Source organism: Chiloscyllium punctatum, chromosome 8 (genome assembly GCF_047496795.1).
Source record: "Chiloscyllium punctatum isolate Juve2018m chromosome 8, sChiPun1.3, whole genome shotgun sequence".
In the NCBI taxonomy this organism is placed as follows: domain Eukaryota; kingdom Metazoa; phylum Chordata; class Chondrichthyes; order Orectolobiformes; family Hemiscylliidae; genus Chiloscyllium; species Chiloscyllium punctatum.
In genome coordinates, this window is record NC_092746.1 from 65494419 (window position 1) to 65514547 (window position 20129).

General features: G+C 41.5%; 1 protein-coding gene across 8 annotated transcripts in view; it reads right to left on the reverse strand.

Annotated features, from left to right (window-relative positions):
• The window catches only part of LOC140480604 (E3 ubiquitin-protein ligase HECW1-like), a 467461-nt gene that overhangs the window by 79985 nt on the left and 367347 nt on the right, over positions 1-20129 (reverse strand). For all 8 annotated transcript variants that reach the window (XM_072575690.1, XM_072575692.1, XM_072575685.1 and 5 more), the window contains 2 exons: positions 19782-19895; positions 4502-4654 (listed from right to left, as the gene is read on the reverse strand). In XM_072575690.1, coding sequence (XP_072431791.1) covers positions 4502-4654; positions 19782-19895 — 267 coding nt within the window. The remainder of the gene's footprint in view (positions 1-4501; positions 4655-19781; positions 19896-20129) is intronic.

Here is a 20129-nt window from a genome sequence, read left to right on the forward strand (position 1 = left end):
TTCCCTCCCCTACATCGATGACTGTATCGGCGCTGCCTCGTGCTCCCACGAGGAGGTTGAACAGTTCATCCACTTTACTAACACCTTCCACCCTGACCTCAAATTTACCTGGACCGTCTCAGACTCCTCCCTCCGCTTCCTAGACCTCTCCATTTCTATCTCGGGCGACCGACTCAACACAGACATTTACTATAAACTGACCGACTCCCACAGCTACCTAGATTACACCTACTCCCACCCTGCCATCCCATATTCCCAATTCCTTCGCCTCTGCTGCATCTGCTCCCAGGAGGACCAATTCCAATACCGAACAACCCAGATGGCCTCCTTCTTCAAAGACCGCAATTTCCCCTCAGACGTGGTTGACGATGCTCTCCACCGCATCTCCTCCACTTCCCGCCCCTCTGGCTTTGAACCCCACCCCTCCAATCACCAACAGGACAGAACCCCACTGGTCCTCACCTACCACCCCACCAACCTCCAGATACGTCGTATCATCCTTTGACATTTCCGCCACCTCCAAACAGACCCCACCACCAAAGATATATTTCCCTCCCCTCCCCTATCAGCGTTCCGGAAAGACCATTCCCTCCACGATTCCCTCGTCAGGTCCACACCCCCCACCAACCCAACCTCCACTCCCGGCACCTTCCCCTGCAACCGCAAGAAACGCAGAACCTGTGCCACACCTCCCTCCTTACCTCCCTCCAAGGCCCCAAGGGATCCTTCCATATCCATCACAAATTCACTTGCACCTCCACACACATCATTTACTGCATCTGCTGCACCTGATGTAGCCTCCTCTATATTGGGAAGACAGGCCGCCACTTGCGGAACGTTTCAGAGAACACCTCTGGGACACCCGCACCAACCAACCCAACCGCCCTGTGGCTGAACACTTTAATTCCCCCTCCCACTCTGCCAAGGACATGCAGGTCCTTGGCCTCCTCCATCGCCAGACCATGGCAAATCGATGCCTAGAGGAAGAGTGCCTCATCTTCCACCTAGGAACCCTCCAACCACAAGGGATGAATGCAGATTTCTCCAGCTTCCTCATTTCCCCTCCCCCCACCTTATCTCAGTCCCAACCCTCAGACTCAGTACCGCCTTCTTGACCTGCAATCTTCTTCCCAACCTCTCCGTCCCCACCCCCTCTCCTGCCTATCACCCTCACCTTAACCTCCTTCCAACTATCGGATTCCTAATGCCCCTCCCCCAAGTCCCTCCTCCCTACCTTTTATCTTAGCCTGCTTGGCACACCGTCCTCATTCCTGAAGAAGGGCTTATGCCCGAAACGTCGATTCTCCTGCTCCTTGGATGCTGCCTGACCTGCTGTGCTTTTCCAGCAACACATTTTTCAGCTCTGATCTCCAGCACCTGCAGTCCTCACTTTCTCCTAGTTAAATCTGGAAGGCTGGCCAGATATGCATTGAAATAGTCACATCTAGAGGTAACACCTGCAGATTAACCCAATGTTGGCATACAAAATGATGCCACGGGTATGCTATGTTTTGATAGACTCTACTCCATTCATTTAATCTCCTGTTCAACTGTTCTGTGGAAATACTCCATGATTTCCGAAGTAATAACAGTGGTCTTCAATATTCTTCAATCCTGACCATCTCAGCACAAACATTTTCTATTGTTCCTTGAGCAACTGACTCATTACTGATGCATTTGGGAGTGAATACACAGTTGTTAATCCTCATTACTAAGAAATAAGAACTTGTAAATATTGCTTATGAAAGACATTAATTTAAATATGCGTGACACCACTGAAAGAATGCAGTTGACAATTTCAATTCATGAATATTTCAAGAGTAAAATATCTCAAAGTTTGCAGATGATACCAAGTTGGTGGGAGGATGAACTATGATGAGGATTCAGAGATCCTTCGGCATGATCTGGACAGTTTGGGTGAGTGGGAAAATCAATGGCAGATGCAGTATAATTTGGATAAATGTGAGGCTATTCACTTTGCAAGCAAAAACAAGAAGGCAGATTACTACTTGAATGGCTGCAAACTGGGAGAGGGGAATGTGCAGGGAGATGTGGGTGTCCTTGTACACAGTCGCTGAAGGTAAGCATACACAGGCAGCAGATGGTAAAGAAGGCAAAGGGAATGTTGCCTTTCATTGCAAGAGGTTTTGAGTACAGGAGCAGGGATGTGTCATTGCAATTATACAGGGCCTTCATGAGGCCACACCTAGAACATTGTGTGCAGTTTTGGTGTCCCTTTCTGAAGAAGGATGCTTTTGCTCTTGAGAGACTGCAGCGAAGGTTTACCAGGCTGATTCTAGGGGTGGGAGCACTGACGCATTAGGAGGAAATGACTAGGTTAGGATTGTTTTTGCTGGAGTTCAGATGAATGGGGGGATATCATAGAGATTTACAAAATTCTAACAGGACTTGACAGGGTTGATGCAGGGAGGATGTTCCCAATGTGGGTGTGTCCAAAACCAGAGGTCACAGTCTGAGGATTCGGGGTACACCATTCAGAACATAGATGTGGAGACATTTCTTCACCTAAACAGTGGTGAGCCTGTGGAATTCATTACCACAGGAAGTTGTTGATGTCTCCATCAACTACTTGTTGATGTCTTCAAGAGGTGGTTAGATACAGCACATGGGACAAATGGGATCAAAGGTTATGGGAGGAAAGCAGGATTAGGCTAATGAGTTGGATGATCAGCCATGACCATGATGAATGGCAGAGCAGGCTCAAAAAGCCAAAATGGCCTCCTCCTGCTCCTATCTTTATTGTTTCTATGTTTCTTCATTTTATGCAAACATAAAGAATGCTCCCAAACCATTGTTTTAATTGACCTGGAAAACAGTTGGATTAGATTTGCTGTTTCAGTGGCATGTAGGAGGAAAATTAGTGATGTCCTATGACCTTAGGCCAAACACATGAACATCAGTCTAGTTTTTCTCAACAGTTTGGTAACGCCACTACTGCTGTCATTTCTTCTTAGTAGCCAAGACTTACAGTGCTAGGGCACAGACATGGTTTTATACAAAGGTCAAATAAGAGCCTCAAATGAGATATACCACCTGTTGTCATGTGATAAGTGTGTTTTAACTGGCTTGTTTATAAAGTTATTTCACATTATCCACAGAATATTAAAATATTTTCTGGTCTGAAGATAGTTCTCACTAACTGCAAACTAAAATATACCAAGAAATTAAAAAAAATTAACACAGTAACAATTTAATCTGTTTACAACAGAACCCTTAATGATTCATCCAAATTTTTCTGATTCATGTCGAATCCAAGCTGCTTCTGTAAATATCACAGCTGCTGGGAACCTCTGTCGATCAAACAGCAGCCGACAGACAGCTGGGAAAATTGAGCATTATGACTTATATTTGAGGTTGAAATAAATATGTGTTTTATAAGATGTCCAAGGCTGAAAAAAACCTCCAAAGGCTTTTCCTAAGAAAAATCTCCTTTAAAACTTCCTTTCTTTGAATTCCTAAACTCTTCAGGGGCAACTTTCCATTTGAGATTTCCCTGAACTTCAGCACCTCGAGCAGCTATAACCTTATGAAAATCATTCACACTGTGACCCTGAGGTTTTTGCAAGTCTTTCAGAATCGTGGCTTCAAACAATTGGGAGAACCGCTACAGAAACTCACCCCCCAGCTATTTATTCAAAAAATAAATAGAAATAGCAAAATTAAAATCATTTAAACTTACCTTATTTTGTATTTAAGTTACCTAGAATCCCTACAATGTGGAAACAGGCCATTCAGCCCAACAGGTCTACACCAACCAGACTTATTCCCCTACTACTCTACATTTCCACTGACTAATGCACTAATCTATATATCCCTGAACACTATGAGCAATTTAGCATGGCCAATTCACCTAACTTGCATATCTTTGGATTGTGGGAGGAAACCGGAGCACCCAGAGAAAACCCACGCAGACACAGGGAGAATGTGCAAACTCCACGCAGACAGTCACCCAAGGTTGGAATCGAACCGAGTTCCTGGTTGTGAGGCAGCAGAGCTAACCACTAAACTACCGAGCCACCCAATTACTGGAAAGTACAATTACTGGAAATGTGTTGCCAGACCGACCTTCCAATCTAACAGCATATGTGGACATTACCCCAAAAGGAATCAAAAGTGGTTTAAGGTAGTATGAGTACCTGATTTTGCTTCGTAAACAAGACAGAGATACAGACCACATACAACCTTTTTTAAAAAATGCTCTTATGTACAAAGAATGTTTATTTGGACATGAACCTGAAGAGACTGTCACTACCCTGGCATGAAACACAAGATAATTCAAAAGGAGAACTGCAAAAATAAAGATTTGACTATTTGTTTACTGGAGCTGTTTAAACATAGTTGCCAATTAACTTTTAGCTGATTTTACAAGAAACATTTTTGAATCCTGTTCATCTCTGCAATGAACTTTGTGAGGAATTTAGCTTTTATGGCAATTTTTTGTTTCTGGACATAAGCAAGGTAAAGAAAAAGTGAACATTACCATTCCAAATGATTTTCTACGAACGCTGACATTGGACTGATCTGTACAGTATATGTGTCATTGGCTGAGTATTCAAACAAACCATAGTAGGGATTGAAAAGTTCTTGTGACAAGAGGAAGAAAAATTCTCTTGATGGTCCACTGTAATCCAGGCTGGAAAAGAAGCAAACAAAGAATGAAAGCCCATTATACAGGTAGAAAGGAACATATTACAGTTCACAATTAATGAGTCAAAATGTTAAATATAAAAGAGAGTATTTTGTATTCATTTATTTTCAGTACTAAACAGTGTCCCTTTGGAGTGACTCGCCTTTATGAATCATCAACCATTACTGAAGATAATCCTTATTTTCTTATTGAAGTCCTCAATTCAAACAGGTCAATCTTAATTCAGTGATCCAGTTACACCACCTACCACTATCCAGTTTATCTTCGAGCTCTGTACACATTGTCACAACTGGATCCAGTTTTACACCTAATACACCATAGATTTCCCAACTGGTAGTCCTCCCTGTCTGAGCCTAGACCATAAAATGCAATGGATTTTTGTCCCTGTGGAGCATCACATTATTTTCCCAATTTTCAGTGTCTATCCTGAATGCAGTACTCCAGGTGGGGTCTCCCCAAACTACTGCACAACATTCCCACTTTTGAAAGGTAAGCCAAAATGATATTACCACTGCACTAATATTTAGTGATTTGTGTACATGGATGACCAAACCTTTCTCGCTCCTGCACTGCTTTTATGTTTAGCCATGAAAAATAAAATGGGATTTGTTTTGGAACAGATATTGCGTGTCCTTGATAGGTATGTCCCTGTCAGGCAGGGAGGAAGTGATAAGGTAGGGGAAACGTGGTTTACTACAGAAATTGCATCCCTTGTTAAGCAGAAGAAGGAGGCTTATGTGTTAATGAGACAAGATGGTTCAGATGAGGCGATGGATAGTTACAGCTCAGCTTGGAAGGATTTAAAGAGAGAGTTAAGAAGAGCAAAGAGAGGACATGAGCTGTCTTTAGCAAATAGAATAAAGGAGAACCCTAAAGCTTTCTATAGGTATGTGAGGAATAAAAGAATGACTAGGATAGGAATAGGGCCAGTCAAAGACAGAAGTGGGAAGTTGAGTGTGGACCCTTTGGAAATCAGAGAGGTGCTAAACAAACATTTCTCATTGGTTTCCACTCAGGAAAAGGAGAATATTGTAGAGGAGAAGAATGAGATATGAGATATTAGACTAGAAAGGATCGAGGTTAGTTATGAACAGGTGTTATCAATTGTAGAAGGAGTGAAAGTAGACAAGTCCCCCGGGCCGGATGGGATTTATCTGAGGATTCTCTGGGAAGCTGGGGAGGAGATATCAGAGGCTTTGGCTTTGATATTTGAGACGTCATTGTCTACAGGTTTAGTACCAGAGGACTGGAGGATTGCAAATGTTGTGCCCTTGTTCAAGAAGGGCAGTAGAGATGATCCAGGTAATTATTGACCAATGAGGCTTACTTCTGTTGTAGGAAAGTTTTGGAAAGGACTATAAGAGATAGGATTTTAAGCAACAATTTTATTTCAGATAGTCCACATGGTTTCGTCAAGGGCAGGTCGTGTCTCACAAATCTCATTGAGTTTTTTGAGAAGGTAACCAAGCATGTAGATAAGGGTAGGGCAGTTGACATGGTATACATGGATACAGTAAAGCCCTTTGATAAGGTTCCACATGGTAGGCTGTTGGAGAAAATGCAGTGGCATAGAATTGAGGGTGATTTATCGGTTTGGATTGGAAACTGGTTTTCTGAAAGAAGGCAGTGAGTGGTGGTTGATGGAAGATACTCAGTTTGGAGTCTGGTTATTAGTGGTGTGCCACAGGGATCTGTTTTGGGACCACTGCTGTGTGTCATTTTTATAAATGACTTAGACACAGGCATAGGTGGATGAATTAGTAAATTTGTAGATGACACTAAAGTCAGTGGTATAGTGGGCAGTTTGGAAGAATGTTACAGGTTGCAGGGAGACTTGGATAAACTGCAGAATTGGCCTGAGAGGTGACAAACGGAGTTCAATGCAGCTAAATGTGAGGTGATGCACTTTGGGAAGAATAACAGGAAGGCAGAGTATTGGGTCAATGGAAAGATTCTTGGTAGTGTGGATGTACAGAGGGATCTTGGAGTCCATGTACATAGATCCCTGAAAGATGCCACCCAGGCGGATAGTGCTGTTAAGAAGGCATACACTGTGTTCGGTTTCATTCGTAGAGGGATTGAATTCCGGAGCCACAATATCATGCTGCAACTACACAAAACACTAGTGCAGCTGCACTAGGAATATTGTGTACAGTTCTGGTCACCATATTTTGGGAAGGATGTGGAAGCATTGGAAAAGGTACAGAGGAGATTTATCAGGATGTTGCCTGGTCTGGAGGGAAGGTCTTATGGGGAAAGGCTGAAAGACTTAGGTCTGTTCTCATTGGAAAGAAGAAGGCTAATAGGGGATTTGATAGAGACATAAAAGACGCTCAGAGGATTAGACAGGGTAGACAGTGAAAGTCTTTTTCCTAGAATGATGACGTCAGCTTGTATAAGGGGGCATAACGACAAATTGAGGGGTGATAGATTTAAGACAGCTGTCAGAGGCAGGTTCTTTACTCAGAGAGTGGTCAGGGTGTGGAATGCCCTACCTGCCAATGTAGTCAACTCAGCCACATGAGGGAGATTTAAATAATCCTTGGATAAGCACATGGATGATGATAGGATAGTGTAGAGGACGAATAGTTCACAGGTCAGCGCGACATTGAGGGCCGAAGGGCCTGTTCTGCGCTGTTTTGTTCTATGTTTCTCTCAAATCCAAAGTGGATGAATTCATATTTTGCCAAATTAGAAAACATCTGCCATAATTCTTCTGACCCAATAAGTCTGGCTATTTCCTTTTGTAATTTCCTCCTCCCATCTACACAACTGCATCCTGTGCAGAGGTCATTAGTTCAATTGGCTGGATGGCTGGTTTGCAATGTATATGATGCCAACAGTATGGGTTTAATTCCTACACTGGATGAGGTTACCATGAAGGTCATGTCTTCTCAACCCCTCTCCTTGCCTGGAGTTTGGTGACTTTCAAGTGAAATTGTCATCAGTCATTTCTCTTTCTGTCTCTAATAAGGCAGCAACCTTTTCATCCAGTGAAACTATGGTCAGTTTTTTTACACCCTATCATGGTGACATCAACAAACTTAGGTGAACCGTTCCCTATTCTTTCATATTTTTGGTGAAAATTTGAAGTCCCAGTATATATCCTTGGAAACAATGCTTGCTATTGTATATTGTGGTACCAACTACTGATAGCTCATGATTGTGATAACATGGTATCACCAATCCTCCTTCCTGTGACTAATGGCCTGTCTATGTAGCAGTGACTGAGTATAAACAACTGTTGAATCTTAATGAGAAACAGCACTTGTCTAAGAATAGTCTGACAAGATGTAGTTTAATGCATCTCAGCAATAGGTACAGGTCACATCGTCTAGTTCGGCATAATTGCAGAAACAATCAGGAACCAGGGTTGCCACATTTGTCTCTATCAGGACTTCAAATCAAACTGTTTCTTTTCCATCCAAAACTGTGTGAGATCATTAGACAGTTGAGCTTAGTATATTCTTCAACATTAACCCTTTCAGACCATTTCCTAATACAACACTTGCATTATGAGATCAATCAGAAAATCATAATCCATCCTATGTTTAACCTTTGAAATAAACAACAACCCATATTACAATGTTGCCTTTGATGCATTTTATTAATCATCTTCCAAGAAACCTTACCAAGTGCGTTCTGCAATTTCTCAAGGACGACCTACAAAGTTATTCCCCTATGTTTTTATTTGTTCTTGAAATTTGAACTTCACTAGCTTGGCCAGTACTGATTCTCCATTCCTAACTGTCAGACTGCAGTTAAGAATCAGCTGCATTGCTCTGGGTCTGGAGTCACATCTTAGGCCAGATTCATTTCCCTAAAATGAACCAGATGGGTTTTGATGACAACTGACAGTGGTTACATGCTCACTATTGAAAAAAGATTACTATGGAATTCAAATTTCACTATCTATGATGGTGGGATTTGAACTTATGTTCCCCAAACACTAACATGGGGTGTTGGATTACTTATCCATTGATATTAGCAACCCTCTACATCCTCTAAAATTCATTTGATTTGTCAAAAGTGACTGATTCTACAGAGATGTATATTGACTATTTGTGATTAACTCACACTCAGTCACCCTGCATGGCAGATGTTCTGAATGTGGAGTTTACTAATTACTCTTCAAATGGTTAAAAATAAACCTTGCAGCACAATATAGCACTCTACTTTTGTGGAAAATCAGTGGCATTGACTCCTACTTATGGGGTGGGTGAGAACAGAAACTCACATTATCCAAATATGCAAGGGTTGTGTTCCACTCTGCCACAATGTTCGTTTGCTATCTGCACCACCAGAGATGCAACATTTGCTTTCCCAGCAGAGCTCCACATTATCTTATTGTTTTGAACACGCTGGTTTGTTGTCAACTGCCAATAAAAACAGACTCCTGCTCCAAGTTTAATTCATTCAAAATCCATCCACTTATACAGAGATAAAATCAGTCTCTTTGGGTAGGATTCTGTCAACCAAGGAATTGGGATGGTAAAGTTTGAGGTACAAGGCCAACAGATTCTTGTAAGGATGAAGGGAAAATAGTGGAGATGGGGTTTTAAATCAATATTGTGATTTCGTATTCACCAGGAAGAAAGAAATTTTAGATACATTATAGGACATTACAGAAATCAAAGACGGGACTGTGAGTGCAAATTAGCAATGAGACATTGGAAGGTTTAGAGATTTTAAGAAGCTTAAAATTGGATAAATCCTCAACCCCTGATGAGATGTATCCCAAGTTGTTCTGGGAGGCAGGGGAAGAAATTATAGGGACCTTACAATTCATTTTCAAACCATGTCTGGGCACAAGAGAGGTGCCTGAGGATGGAAGGATAACTAATGTGGTACCATCATTCAAGAATGCTGATAACAATAAATCAAGAACCATAGGCCAGTGAATCTAATATGAGTGGTAGGGAAACTTTTGGAAAAAAAGAACTGAGAGAAAGAATTAATCTATATTTGGAGAGCAAAGGATTATTTGAGGATATTCAACATGGCTTCTTCAGGGAGGCAATCATGTCTGACTGAGTTTTTTGAAGATGTGACCTGGTGCGTGGATAACAGTAGTGCAGTTGATGTGGGATTCATTATTAAGGTTTCTGACAAGTTAAGAACTTAAGAGATCCAGAGCAATTTGGCAAATGGGATCCAAAATTGGCTGAGTGACAGGAGGCTGAGGTTGATAGAACAACATAGAACATAGAACAATACAGCACAGAACAGGCCCTTCGGCCCACGATGTTGTGCCGAACTTCTATCCTAGATTAAGCACCCATCCATGTACCTATCCAAATGCCGCTTAAAGGTCGCCAATGAATCTGACTCTACCACTCCCTCGGGCAGCGCATTCCATGCCCCCACCACTCTCTGGGTAAAGAACCCACCCCTGACATCTCCCCTATACCTTCCACCCTTCACCTTAAATTTATGTCCCCTTGTAACACTCTGTTGTACCCGGGGAAAAAGTTTCTGACTGTCTACTCTATCTATTCCTCTGATCATCTTATAAACCTCTATCAAGTCACCCCTCATCCTTCGCCGTTCCAACGAGAAAAGGCCGAGAACTCTCAACCTATCCTCGTACGACCTACTCTCCATTCCAGGCAACATCCTGGTAAATCTTCTCTGCACCCTCTCCAAAGCTTCCACATCTTTCCTAAAGTGAGGCGACCAGAACTGCACACAGTACTCCAAATGTGGCCTAACCAAAGTCCTGTACAGCTGCAACATCACCTCACGACTCTTGAATTCAATCCCTCTGCGAATGAACGATAATACTCCATAGGCCTTCTTACAAACTCTATCCACCTGAGTGGCAACCTTCAAAGATCTATGTACATAGACCCCAAGATCCCTCTGTTCCTCCACCTGACCAAGAACCCTACCATTAACCCTGTATTCCGCATTCTTATTTGTTCTTCCAAAATGGACAACCTCACACTTGGCAGGGTTGAACTCCATCTGCCACTCCTCAGCCCAGCTCTGCATCATATCTAAGTCCCTCTGCAGCCGACAACAGCCCTCCTCACTGTCCACAACTCCACCTATCTTTGTATCATCTGCAAATTTACTGACCCACCCTTCGACTCCCTCCTCTAAGTCATTAATAAAAATTACAAACAGCAGAGGACCCAGAACTGATCCCTGCGGAACTCCACTTGTAACTGGACTCCATGCTGAATATTTACCATCTACCACCACTCTCTGACTTCGACCGTTGAAGTTTGATTTTGTGAGTAGAAGCCTGTTTCCTGTGGCATGTGTAAGCTTTGGTGCTGAGTCACTTGCTGTTTGTAGTATGTATTAATGATCCAGATATGAAGGGGAAAGGTCTCATTCAGTAAGTTTGCAGATGACACAAAAATTAGCGGCATGGTAAATAAAGAGGAGACTACAGCACAATATAGATATGCTGGTCATTGGTTAAAACAGTGACAATTGGAATTTAATCCTGAAAAGTCTGAGATGATTTATTTGGAAGGAGTAACAAAACAAGTGAGACATGATGATTGTTAAGACTCTAGGAACTGCAAAGAATCAGAGGGACCTTGGTGTGTGTGTTCATATATCTTGGAAAGCGATGAGATAGTTGGAAAATGTGGTTAAGAAGATATTTAGGATACTTGCCTTTATTAGTCAAAACATTGAATATAAGAGCAGAGATGTTGTGATGGAGCTGTGTGCAGATTATTAGGTCAAACTGGAGTACTATGTGCATTTCTGGTCACCGCACTGTAGGTGGATTGTGGTTGCACTAGAGAGGGTGCAGAAGAGATTCACAAAGATGTTGCCTGGGTTGGAGTGTTTTAACAATGAAGAGAGACTGGATAGGTTGGGATTGTTTTCCTTAGAGTAGAGAAGTCTGAGGAGGGACTTAATTGAGATGTACATTATTTTGAGGGGTACAAATATAGGATAATTAAGAAGAGAGATTTCTCCCTAGAGAATGGGTAAATAAGTAGGGGACATATTTAAGGCAAGGGCAGAAGGTTTCGAGGACATTTAAGGTAAACATTTTTCATCAAGACAACTCATTTCTTGAAAGAATGATAGACATGGGAACCATTTGAGAATTATTCCAATGAACACTTGAAATACTATAGTATATAAGGCTATGGGTCAATTGGTGGAAAATGGGATTAGAGTAAAGAGGTGGTTGTTGACCAATACAGACACCATGGGCGGAAGAGCATCTTTCTCTGCAGCAAAACTCAATGATTTAGATTTACAATGCAAATATGAATTTCCACTCTTTCTCTGATTCATATTATTTTTTGTTGCTTTGGGTCACATCACTGCACGTACTTCTTCTGAGGTTAGGTTTGGCATTGTCAACCTTATAGCTAATTTGGACTTCCTTCCCACTACTCCCCTATTTCTTCTTATTTTGTGCTGGGCTTGACTTTTGGAACACCCCCCCAAAAGAACTCCACCTCATTAGAGAGTTTATGAGCAAACTGTGAGGCTTACTGAGGAGTTGGAAAGATCCTGATGTTACAGAGTCATAGAATCATGCAGCACAGAAAAAGACCATTCGGTCGAACTCCTCCATGCTGAATAGGTTTCCCAAACTAAGGAGCCCCATTTGCCTGCATAACTTTTCTCATTCATGTACCTGTCCAAATGTTTTTTAAATGTTGTAACTGAATCCGCATCTATCAATTCCTCTGGCAGTTCATTCAATATACGAACCACCATCTGTGTAAAAAAGTTGCCACTCAGGTCCTTCTTAAATCTTTCTCCTCTCACCTTAAAACTATGCCCTCTAGGTTTGAATTTCCCTACCTTAGGGAAAAGACCTTTGCTATTGACCTTAGCTTTGCCTCTTGTGATTTTATAAACCTCTATAAGGACACCCCTCAACCTCCTAAATTCCAGAGAATGAAGTCCTAGCTATCCAGCCTCTCCTTATAACTCAAACCTTTTAGTCCCTGTAAGATCCTTGCAAATCTTTTCTGCACCATTTCCAATTTAAGAATCTCCTTCCTATAGGAGAGCAACCAGAACTGTATGCAGGACTCCAAAAGTGGCCATATCAATGTCCTGCATAGCAGCCAACTCCTACACCTTTAATGCTTTGACCAAGAAGGCAAGCATGCCAAATGCCTTCTTCACCATCTTTGTCTACCTGTGATGTCACTTTCCAGGAACTGTGTACCAGAACCCCTAGGTTTCTTTGATGTACAACACTCCTCAGGGCCCTACCATTAACTTTATAAACCCTGTCTGAGTTTGTCTTCACAAAATGCAACAATTTGCATTTATCTGAATTAAACTTCACCTGCGACTCCTATTGCTGAAAAGAGAAACATGTTACTGAAGCTCTTCATCTTGCACACTGCATAGCATCGCAACAATTGCTGGAACATTTGCATGATGTGTTGGACAGTGATTGAAATGTCAGCTTTGAGAGAGTTTGGCCTGCTGCCATTAGCAAAAAATGCATTTAAACAAATGCTCCACTCCATTAATAGGCAGGTTATCTGCTTCAAAATGGAAATTAAACACCATGTGCAATTAATTTTAAAAAGATTTTTTTTTCAGTTTCAACAGGCTCCATTGCTGATGTTTACCAGGCACTGTTATTGTTGATGAGCCTGTTGTGAATGAGTTCCAAAAACGATACAAATAGTTATCCCTCAGCAGGGAGCTGTGGTCACAATTTGATGTGCATTTTTAAGAAGTTATTATAAGATTATAAACAGATGTAACACTTAAGGGGGCTTACATTTTTGAAAGTCGTATTAGTGAGAATTTACCAGCAGTGTAATGTCTTTCAATCACAACTCCAGGAGATACTTAAACAAGTTTAGTTTTGTAAAAATGTCAATTTCAAAGATACTCTGAGTTCTGCCTGTGGCAGATATTGTGTGACTGGCATTGCAGGTCACATGTGGATACAATGAGTGGGCATGAGGTGTAGGAAGGGGCATGGAGAATATAAAAATGCATGGAGTGCCATGGGGATAATGTATGGATATAGAGGGATGTGCGGAGGAATGAGTAGTAAAGTTTAGGAAATGTGATTTTGGAAGTTGGGCTGCTGGCTCTGAAAACGAAGGTGGGTTTTTTTTTACACATTTTACACTCTTCCTGTAATGAATTGTGGCTCATAGAAACCAGCCTAATCCTGCTCACGTTCCTCAGGTGCAAAGATTTGGCATGAACAAGATTTGAAAGTGGACTTGGATTTTGAAAATTAGTATTCTTTCATCTTGTGACAAAAATCTCTATCTCTGTCCTGAAATAAACTGAACAAGTTCAATATTATGTCGACACTGCTTGCTCACTTATGTCATGGATACAGTCAGTAATTTTTCCCAAATAATGAGCGCCTGATTGATATTCATTATTTAAACAGAGATGTTTTTTTCTTGGCAGCTATTTCTGAAAATTGATCTGATTTTGTTTCTTTTATATTGTGCTCTGACTGTCATTAGCACAAAGTCAACTACAAGGACTGGCTTCCCATCAAAATGTATTTCATATTGGCACAAGCATATAAAGGATAAACTCCTTGGAGTTTCTCCCACTCTGTCACCCTAACTTCAGCAGAAAGCTCACTGTCATGGCAAATGGGTTTACACCAAAGTCAGGTCAATGCAGGAGAGATGACTTACCTCTACAGAGAAAACCTGTTGGCTCCTGGGAAATTAACCAAATTTTACAGTCTCTGGGAATAGACTCCTCACAGTGATGTTTATCTGTAGAATTAATAGGCTCTTGTAAAGGTATAGGTTCATCTTGGAGTGCAGTTACTAGCGGTGTTCCACAAGGATCTGTTTTGGGACCATTGCTGTTTGTCATTTTTATAAATTACCTGGAGGAGGGGCTTGAAGGCTGGGTGAGCAAGTTTGCGGATGACACGAAAGTCGGTGGAGTTGTGGACAGCGAAGAAGGATGTGGCAGGTTACAGCGGGATATAGATAAGTTGCAGAGCTGGGCAGAAAGGTGGCAAATGGAATTCAATGTAGCTAAGTGTGAAGTCATTCACTTTGGTAGGAGTAACAAGAAGATGGATTACTGGGCTAATGGTAGGCTACTTGGCAGTGTGGATGAGCAGAGGGATCTTGGTGTCCATGTACACAGATCTTTGAAAGTTGCCACCCAGGTAAATAGTGCTGTGAAGAAGGCATATGGTGTACTGGGCTTTATTGGTAGAGGAATTGAGTTCCGGAGTCCTAAGGTCATGTTGCAGTTGTATAAGACTCTGGTGCGGCCTCATCTGGAGTATTGTGTGCAGTTTTGGTCGCCATACTATAGGAAGGATGTGGAGGCATTGGAACGAGTGCAGAGGAGGTTTACCAGGATGTTGCCTGGCATGGTAGGAAGATCATATGAGGAAAGGCTGAGGCACTTGGGGCTTTTCTCATTGGAGAAAAGAAGGTTTAGGGGAGATTTGATAGAGGTGTACAAGATGATTAGGGGTTTAGATAGGGTTGACAGTGAGAACCTTTTTCCGCTAATGAAGTCAGCTGTTACTAGGGGACACAGCTTTAAATTAAGGGGTGGTAGGTATAGGACAGATGTTAGGGGTAGATATTTTTACTCAGCGGGTTGTGAGTTCATGGAATGCCCTGCCAGTAGCAGTGGTGGACTCTCCCTCTTTATGGTCATTTAAGCGGGCATTGGACAAGCATATGGAGGTTATTGGGCTAGTGTAGGTTAGGTAGGCTTCAGTCGGCACAACATCGAGGGCCAAAGGGCCTGTACTGCGCTGTATTTTTCTATGTTTCTATGTTCTATGTTACAGGCTAAGAAAAGGGTGTCAAACGGGTGTCTTGATGTTTGTACAGCAAAGTGCTGGGAAGGGGGACTATAAAGTAAGGAAAGCAATCAATTCAGGGTGAATATCCACCTTAGTTGTCTGGAGATGTGATTTCTACCCCTCAGTTAGTCGTAAAAAATATCTTAGAGAGCAGCCAGCCTATGTAATTGGCTGACAGCCCCAGATTTGAGCAGTGACCACTTCTGAGCCTCCACTAACATTTGTAAAATATAAGTTCTCGGCATTGACCATCTTCAACAAGAAAGAATATAACCTTTGCCCCTTGACATTCAATAATACTACCATTGCTGACTTTCCCACTACCAACATCTTAGGCATTACCATTGATCAGAAGCTGAATTATATGAGCGATATAAATACTGTGGCTACAAGACCAGGTGAGAAGGTAGTGAACAATTCATCGCCTATCTCCCCAATACCTTCCCACCATTCACACGGTACAAGTCAGGAGTGTTTTGGCTTACTTTCTTCTTGCGTGGAAGAATGCAGCATATAGCAATCAAGAATCTCAACACTTTCCAAGACAAAGCAGCAGCTTTTTTGATATCCTCCATCCCTCCATCTAACGCCTTGAACATTCACTACCCTCATCACCAGCTCACAGTGGCAGCAGTGTGTGCCATGTACAAACTGCACTGCAGTAACTCACCTAAGCTCCCCTGACAAGAACTTCCAAATCTTCGACCTCTAGCATCTAGAAGGATAAGGGCAGCAGATGTGTCAGAAAACCTCCAACTGCAAGCTACTTTCCAGGTCACACCTTTCTGACTTGGAAATAAATCACTGTTCCTTCACTTACATTGGGTCTAGTCCTGAAACTCCTCCCTAATAGTATTATGGGTGGTCTACTCCCCAAGAACTGCAGCAGTTTAAGAAGGCAGCTCACTATCACCTTCTCCACATCAAATGTAAATGAGCAATAAATGTTGGTCTAACCAGAGACACCCATAACCAAGAATGAATAAACAAAAAGGTAGTCCCTGATGATGAGGGCACCTGATGGAGGTTGGGCTTCGGAAGAGTTCAGGATAATGGCAGAGCCTGACCAACGGGAACCAGCGAGGGACGGCAGGTAACGTGCCACATGACCTTATTGGGGTGTCTCTAATAGGTTAATCAAAGCACCCTCTCCTTGAATGCTTCACACCTGAGTGCTGGTGAAAGCTGCGGAGCTACCCACCAGATGTGGCTCATGCCTGTCTCGGGTACAATAGTGGCAGGCACAGGATGAGTCTCTTTAGTGAACACCAATCACTGAAATGTCTCAGAGTACCTGAGAGCATGTGGTCTACCCATTGTCCTTGTTACTCCTTGTCAATGGCTGACAGGTTGTGGCCAGTGGGTAGGTATTAGGCAGATCATACGTGCCACGTGTTTGAAGCCCCAGCACCTTCGAACCTGACGTGGGGACCATAAATGTCATTAATAATTCTGCTTGTTATGGCAGCAATAATATAAGCTGTAGCTGGCTAGGACCCTGCCTTGCAAAGGTTCCCTTTTAGTTTTTTTTAAATCCCTGTGACACCCTTGAAGTCACATCAAGTAATAGCTGTAATGATTTCATAATTTTACATACGGCAAGATATTTCTCTTTCAAGATGAAAGTGGGAAATGCAGATGTTGGAGATTAGAGTAGTGCTGAAAAAGCACAGTAGGTCAGGCAGCAGCCGAGGAGCTGGATGTCTATTTTCCTGCTCCTTGGATGCTGCCTGATCTGCTGTGCTTTTTCAGCACTACTCTAATGTTATTTCTCTTTCAAGGGAAGCCGACAAGATATTTTCTGTCAGATTTTGCCAATTACACCTGTATGCTGCACCATGCCACATCTCAGAAACATCTCAATGTATTTCACACAAGTCAAATACTTATGAAGTGCAGTCCCAATTATAATGGGCAGGTGTCATAACTATTTTCATACATCAGTTTGAATGAGAGGTTTGACTGATTTCCATTTGATGAATAATAGTTTACCACAGTCACTTATTTCTTCTGGATCATTGCCTTAACAGTAATTGGCAGTGAAATAATAATATGTGCATGTTTCTTGCATAAACACTTCTGTTCTAATGATGATTCTCAATAATGATTACAACATGTGTGCGAACACAACTAAATATGTATTTTATGTTAACATATTTTGAGGCAAGCACAAAATTCCACTTAGTTAAATAACACATCATTCTTTCTTGCAGACATACCTAATTCAATCTTGACACTTAAATGCAGTGTAATTAAAAATCAACCTGTCCATCTTCTATAAAATACATTGTAAGATCTAGAATAAATCATTTGCTATTCTATCTGTAAGCCGATTATTCAGGCTGATCACTCTTGGTGTGTGATATAAACTATTGATATTGTTTGAATAACAAAGTACATTTCTGATAATTTACCATGACTGATATATGTCATCAGGGTTTGCACTTTAACTTAAATATTCTGGATTTACCTTTTCAATTCTCTGAAAAGTCATCTCTCTCTCAGCTGCTTATCTTCTAGGCTGACAGTTCTAACTTTCTCCAGTCTTTTCCAATAATGTATATCCTAGACACTAAATTCAGCTTCAGTGTTCTTCTTTGCACTGTTTGCAGCATTTGGAAGTCTCCCTTGTGCCTCAATGGCCAACATTGAAAGTGTGATCTGACACTTCTGATTTACATGCTGCTCTCTTAGCTATACGGTTCAATATTCTATGACTTCATCGATTGCCACTCTTTATTAGCTGGATGTAATAAACAACTAAGGCACTTGGGTCTCTTTCAATTATATCTGCAGCTATTTTGACAGTTTCCATGAGGGTGGGTTTTGTTCTGCCTATGAAACAAGTATCAATTTCTGAGCTGTATACTCCAACCTCACTACCACTGTTTTTAGCTGCAACTACTAATGCGTTGCAATGATTGATCAGATTGATTTCTAGATCCAAGTCATTTAGATAATTGGAAATATTCAATATCACAACACTGAGTTCTAAGGTACTTAGTACCATTCCTACTCTACCACGACTTGTCAACTATGATTTGTTACTTTCCTTCCATTTAGCCACTTTCAAAATTCATGCTGAATCCAACTTTGATTTTAACTTAAAGTTATGCACATGGAATTTCACGTTACAAAACTAATTCAAATAGAATATTGCATGTTGGAGCTCCCAGTGCTATGAAATGTGTCAGTTTTGCAATGGAGCAGCAGCAACATTCAAAAAATGCACAGGCACAATTGATGGAAATTTTCAAACATGGTGTCCATTTTTAAACTTCACTTATGGGATGTATGCATCACTGGCTGGACAAGCATTTACCGCCCTATCCCAGCTACCCTTGAGATGTTGGTAGTGAGCTCCCTCTCAAATGGCATTGCAGGTATACATACACCACATAGATTGCAGTGGTACAAAAAATGCATGTCACATTTGCAAATTTACAATTGTACCTATGCATTTTTTAATGTGATGCTGGTATATTGTGAATATGACACAGTCCAGTCATGTCAGTGAATAGCCCAATGCTGATTAAGCATGCCAGCACAGGTCAGCAAAGAGAGATCAGAACCAGGTTTCTGGGCATTCAGCTCCTCTGCAGCCTGCGGTGGTGGTCGGGGAGATGGGGGTGGCATTGCAAGCATGTTGCTTCCTCACCAAAATTACAACTTCCAGGGAAGTGGTGGTGGCATTCAATCACCAATGTCTGCAACAAGAAAAAGGCTTTCTGTGTAACCCAAAAGGTCAGGAAAGGTCAAATAGCCTCTTGAAACTTAGGAAAGAAAACTAGCTGACACTAATCTTTAATGCACGATGTGTAAACTATTAAAAATTTGCTGATATGGGGATAGATCAGCCTTGAGACTGCAAGCTTGTGGATATGCTTGGAATTTTTGTTATAAAGAATCACTCCATATAATATGTAAATTATTTGAACAGGATTTCTTGTTATTTGGTCATGGAGATATTGTAGAGATGTACAGCATGGAAACAGACTTTTTGTCTACTTGTCTATCCTGAAAATCTCAAATCAACCTGCATAAGGAACCTGTTCAAGCATGCCATGTAAGATGTATTCATTTGATTAGACACATCAGAAGAGCGCAAAATATTTATGTTGTGGATGTTTGCCACCTTTATCAGGTATCTAATGGATTAATCTTTCTTCAGAACACTTAGCAACAGAGCTTTAACAATTAAAGTTAGCTTTTCTATGAAGGTTATTTTGACAGCTGACTGTAGCTCTCCCTAAGTGGTAGTTAATGAGAAACATGGTCAGCATTGTTGACAAATGAACAATATCTATTTATTATGAAACACACGGAGAAGCTCCATACCCTTCTTCTCCAACGAAGGTGACATACAGTTTGTTTCGTTGCAGATCTTTGCGTGAATAGGCCATAACCTGATTGAAGGTACCTTCCAGCAAGTGGTCCCGGCGTATAATTAATCTGCAAAGACAGAGAAGAATTCAAGTGAGGCAGCGGAGGCAGCTGAATGGGTTTTAGTGCTGCCAGCAACATTTTCTTCAGCAAGGAACTTTAGTTTGTAATTGAAAGCACATGTCAGCTATATTTAGGAAGTCCCAAATTATTTTCGTTGGAGAACGATGTGTGTTTTTAATTTGGGTTCTTTACATACCAACAAGCCTCTTAAATGGGCTTCACCTTCAGAAGACACTGTTT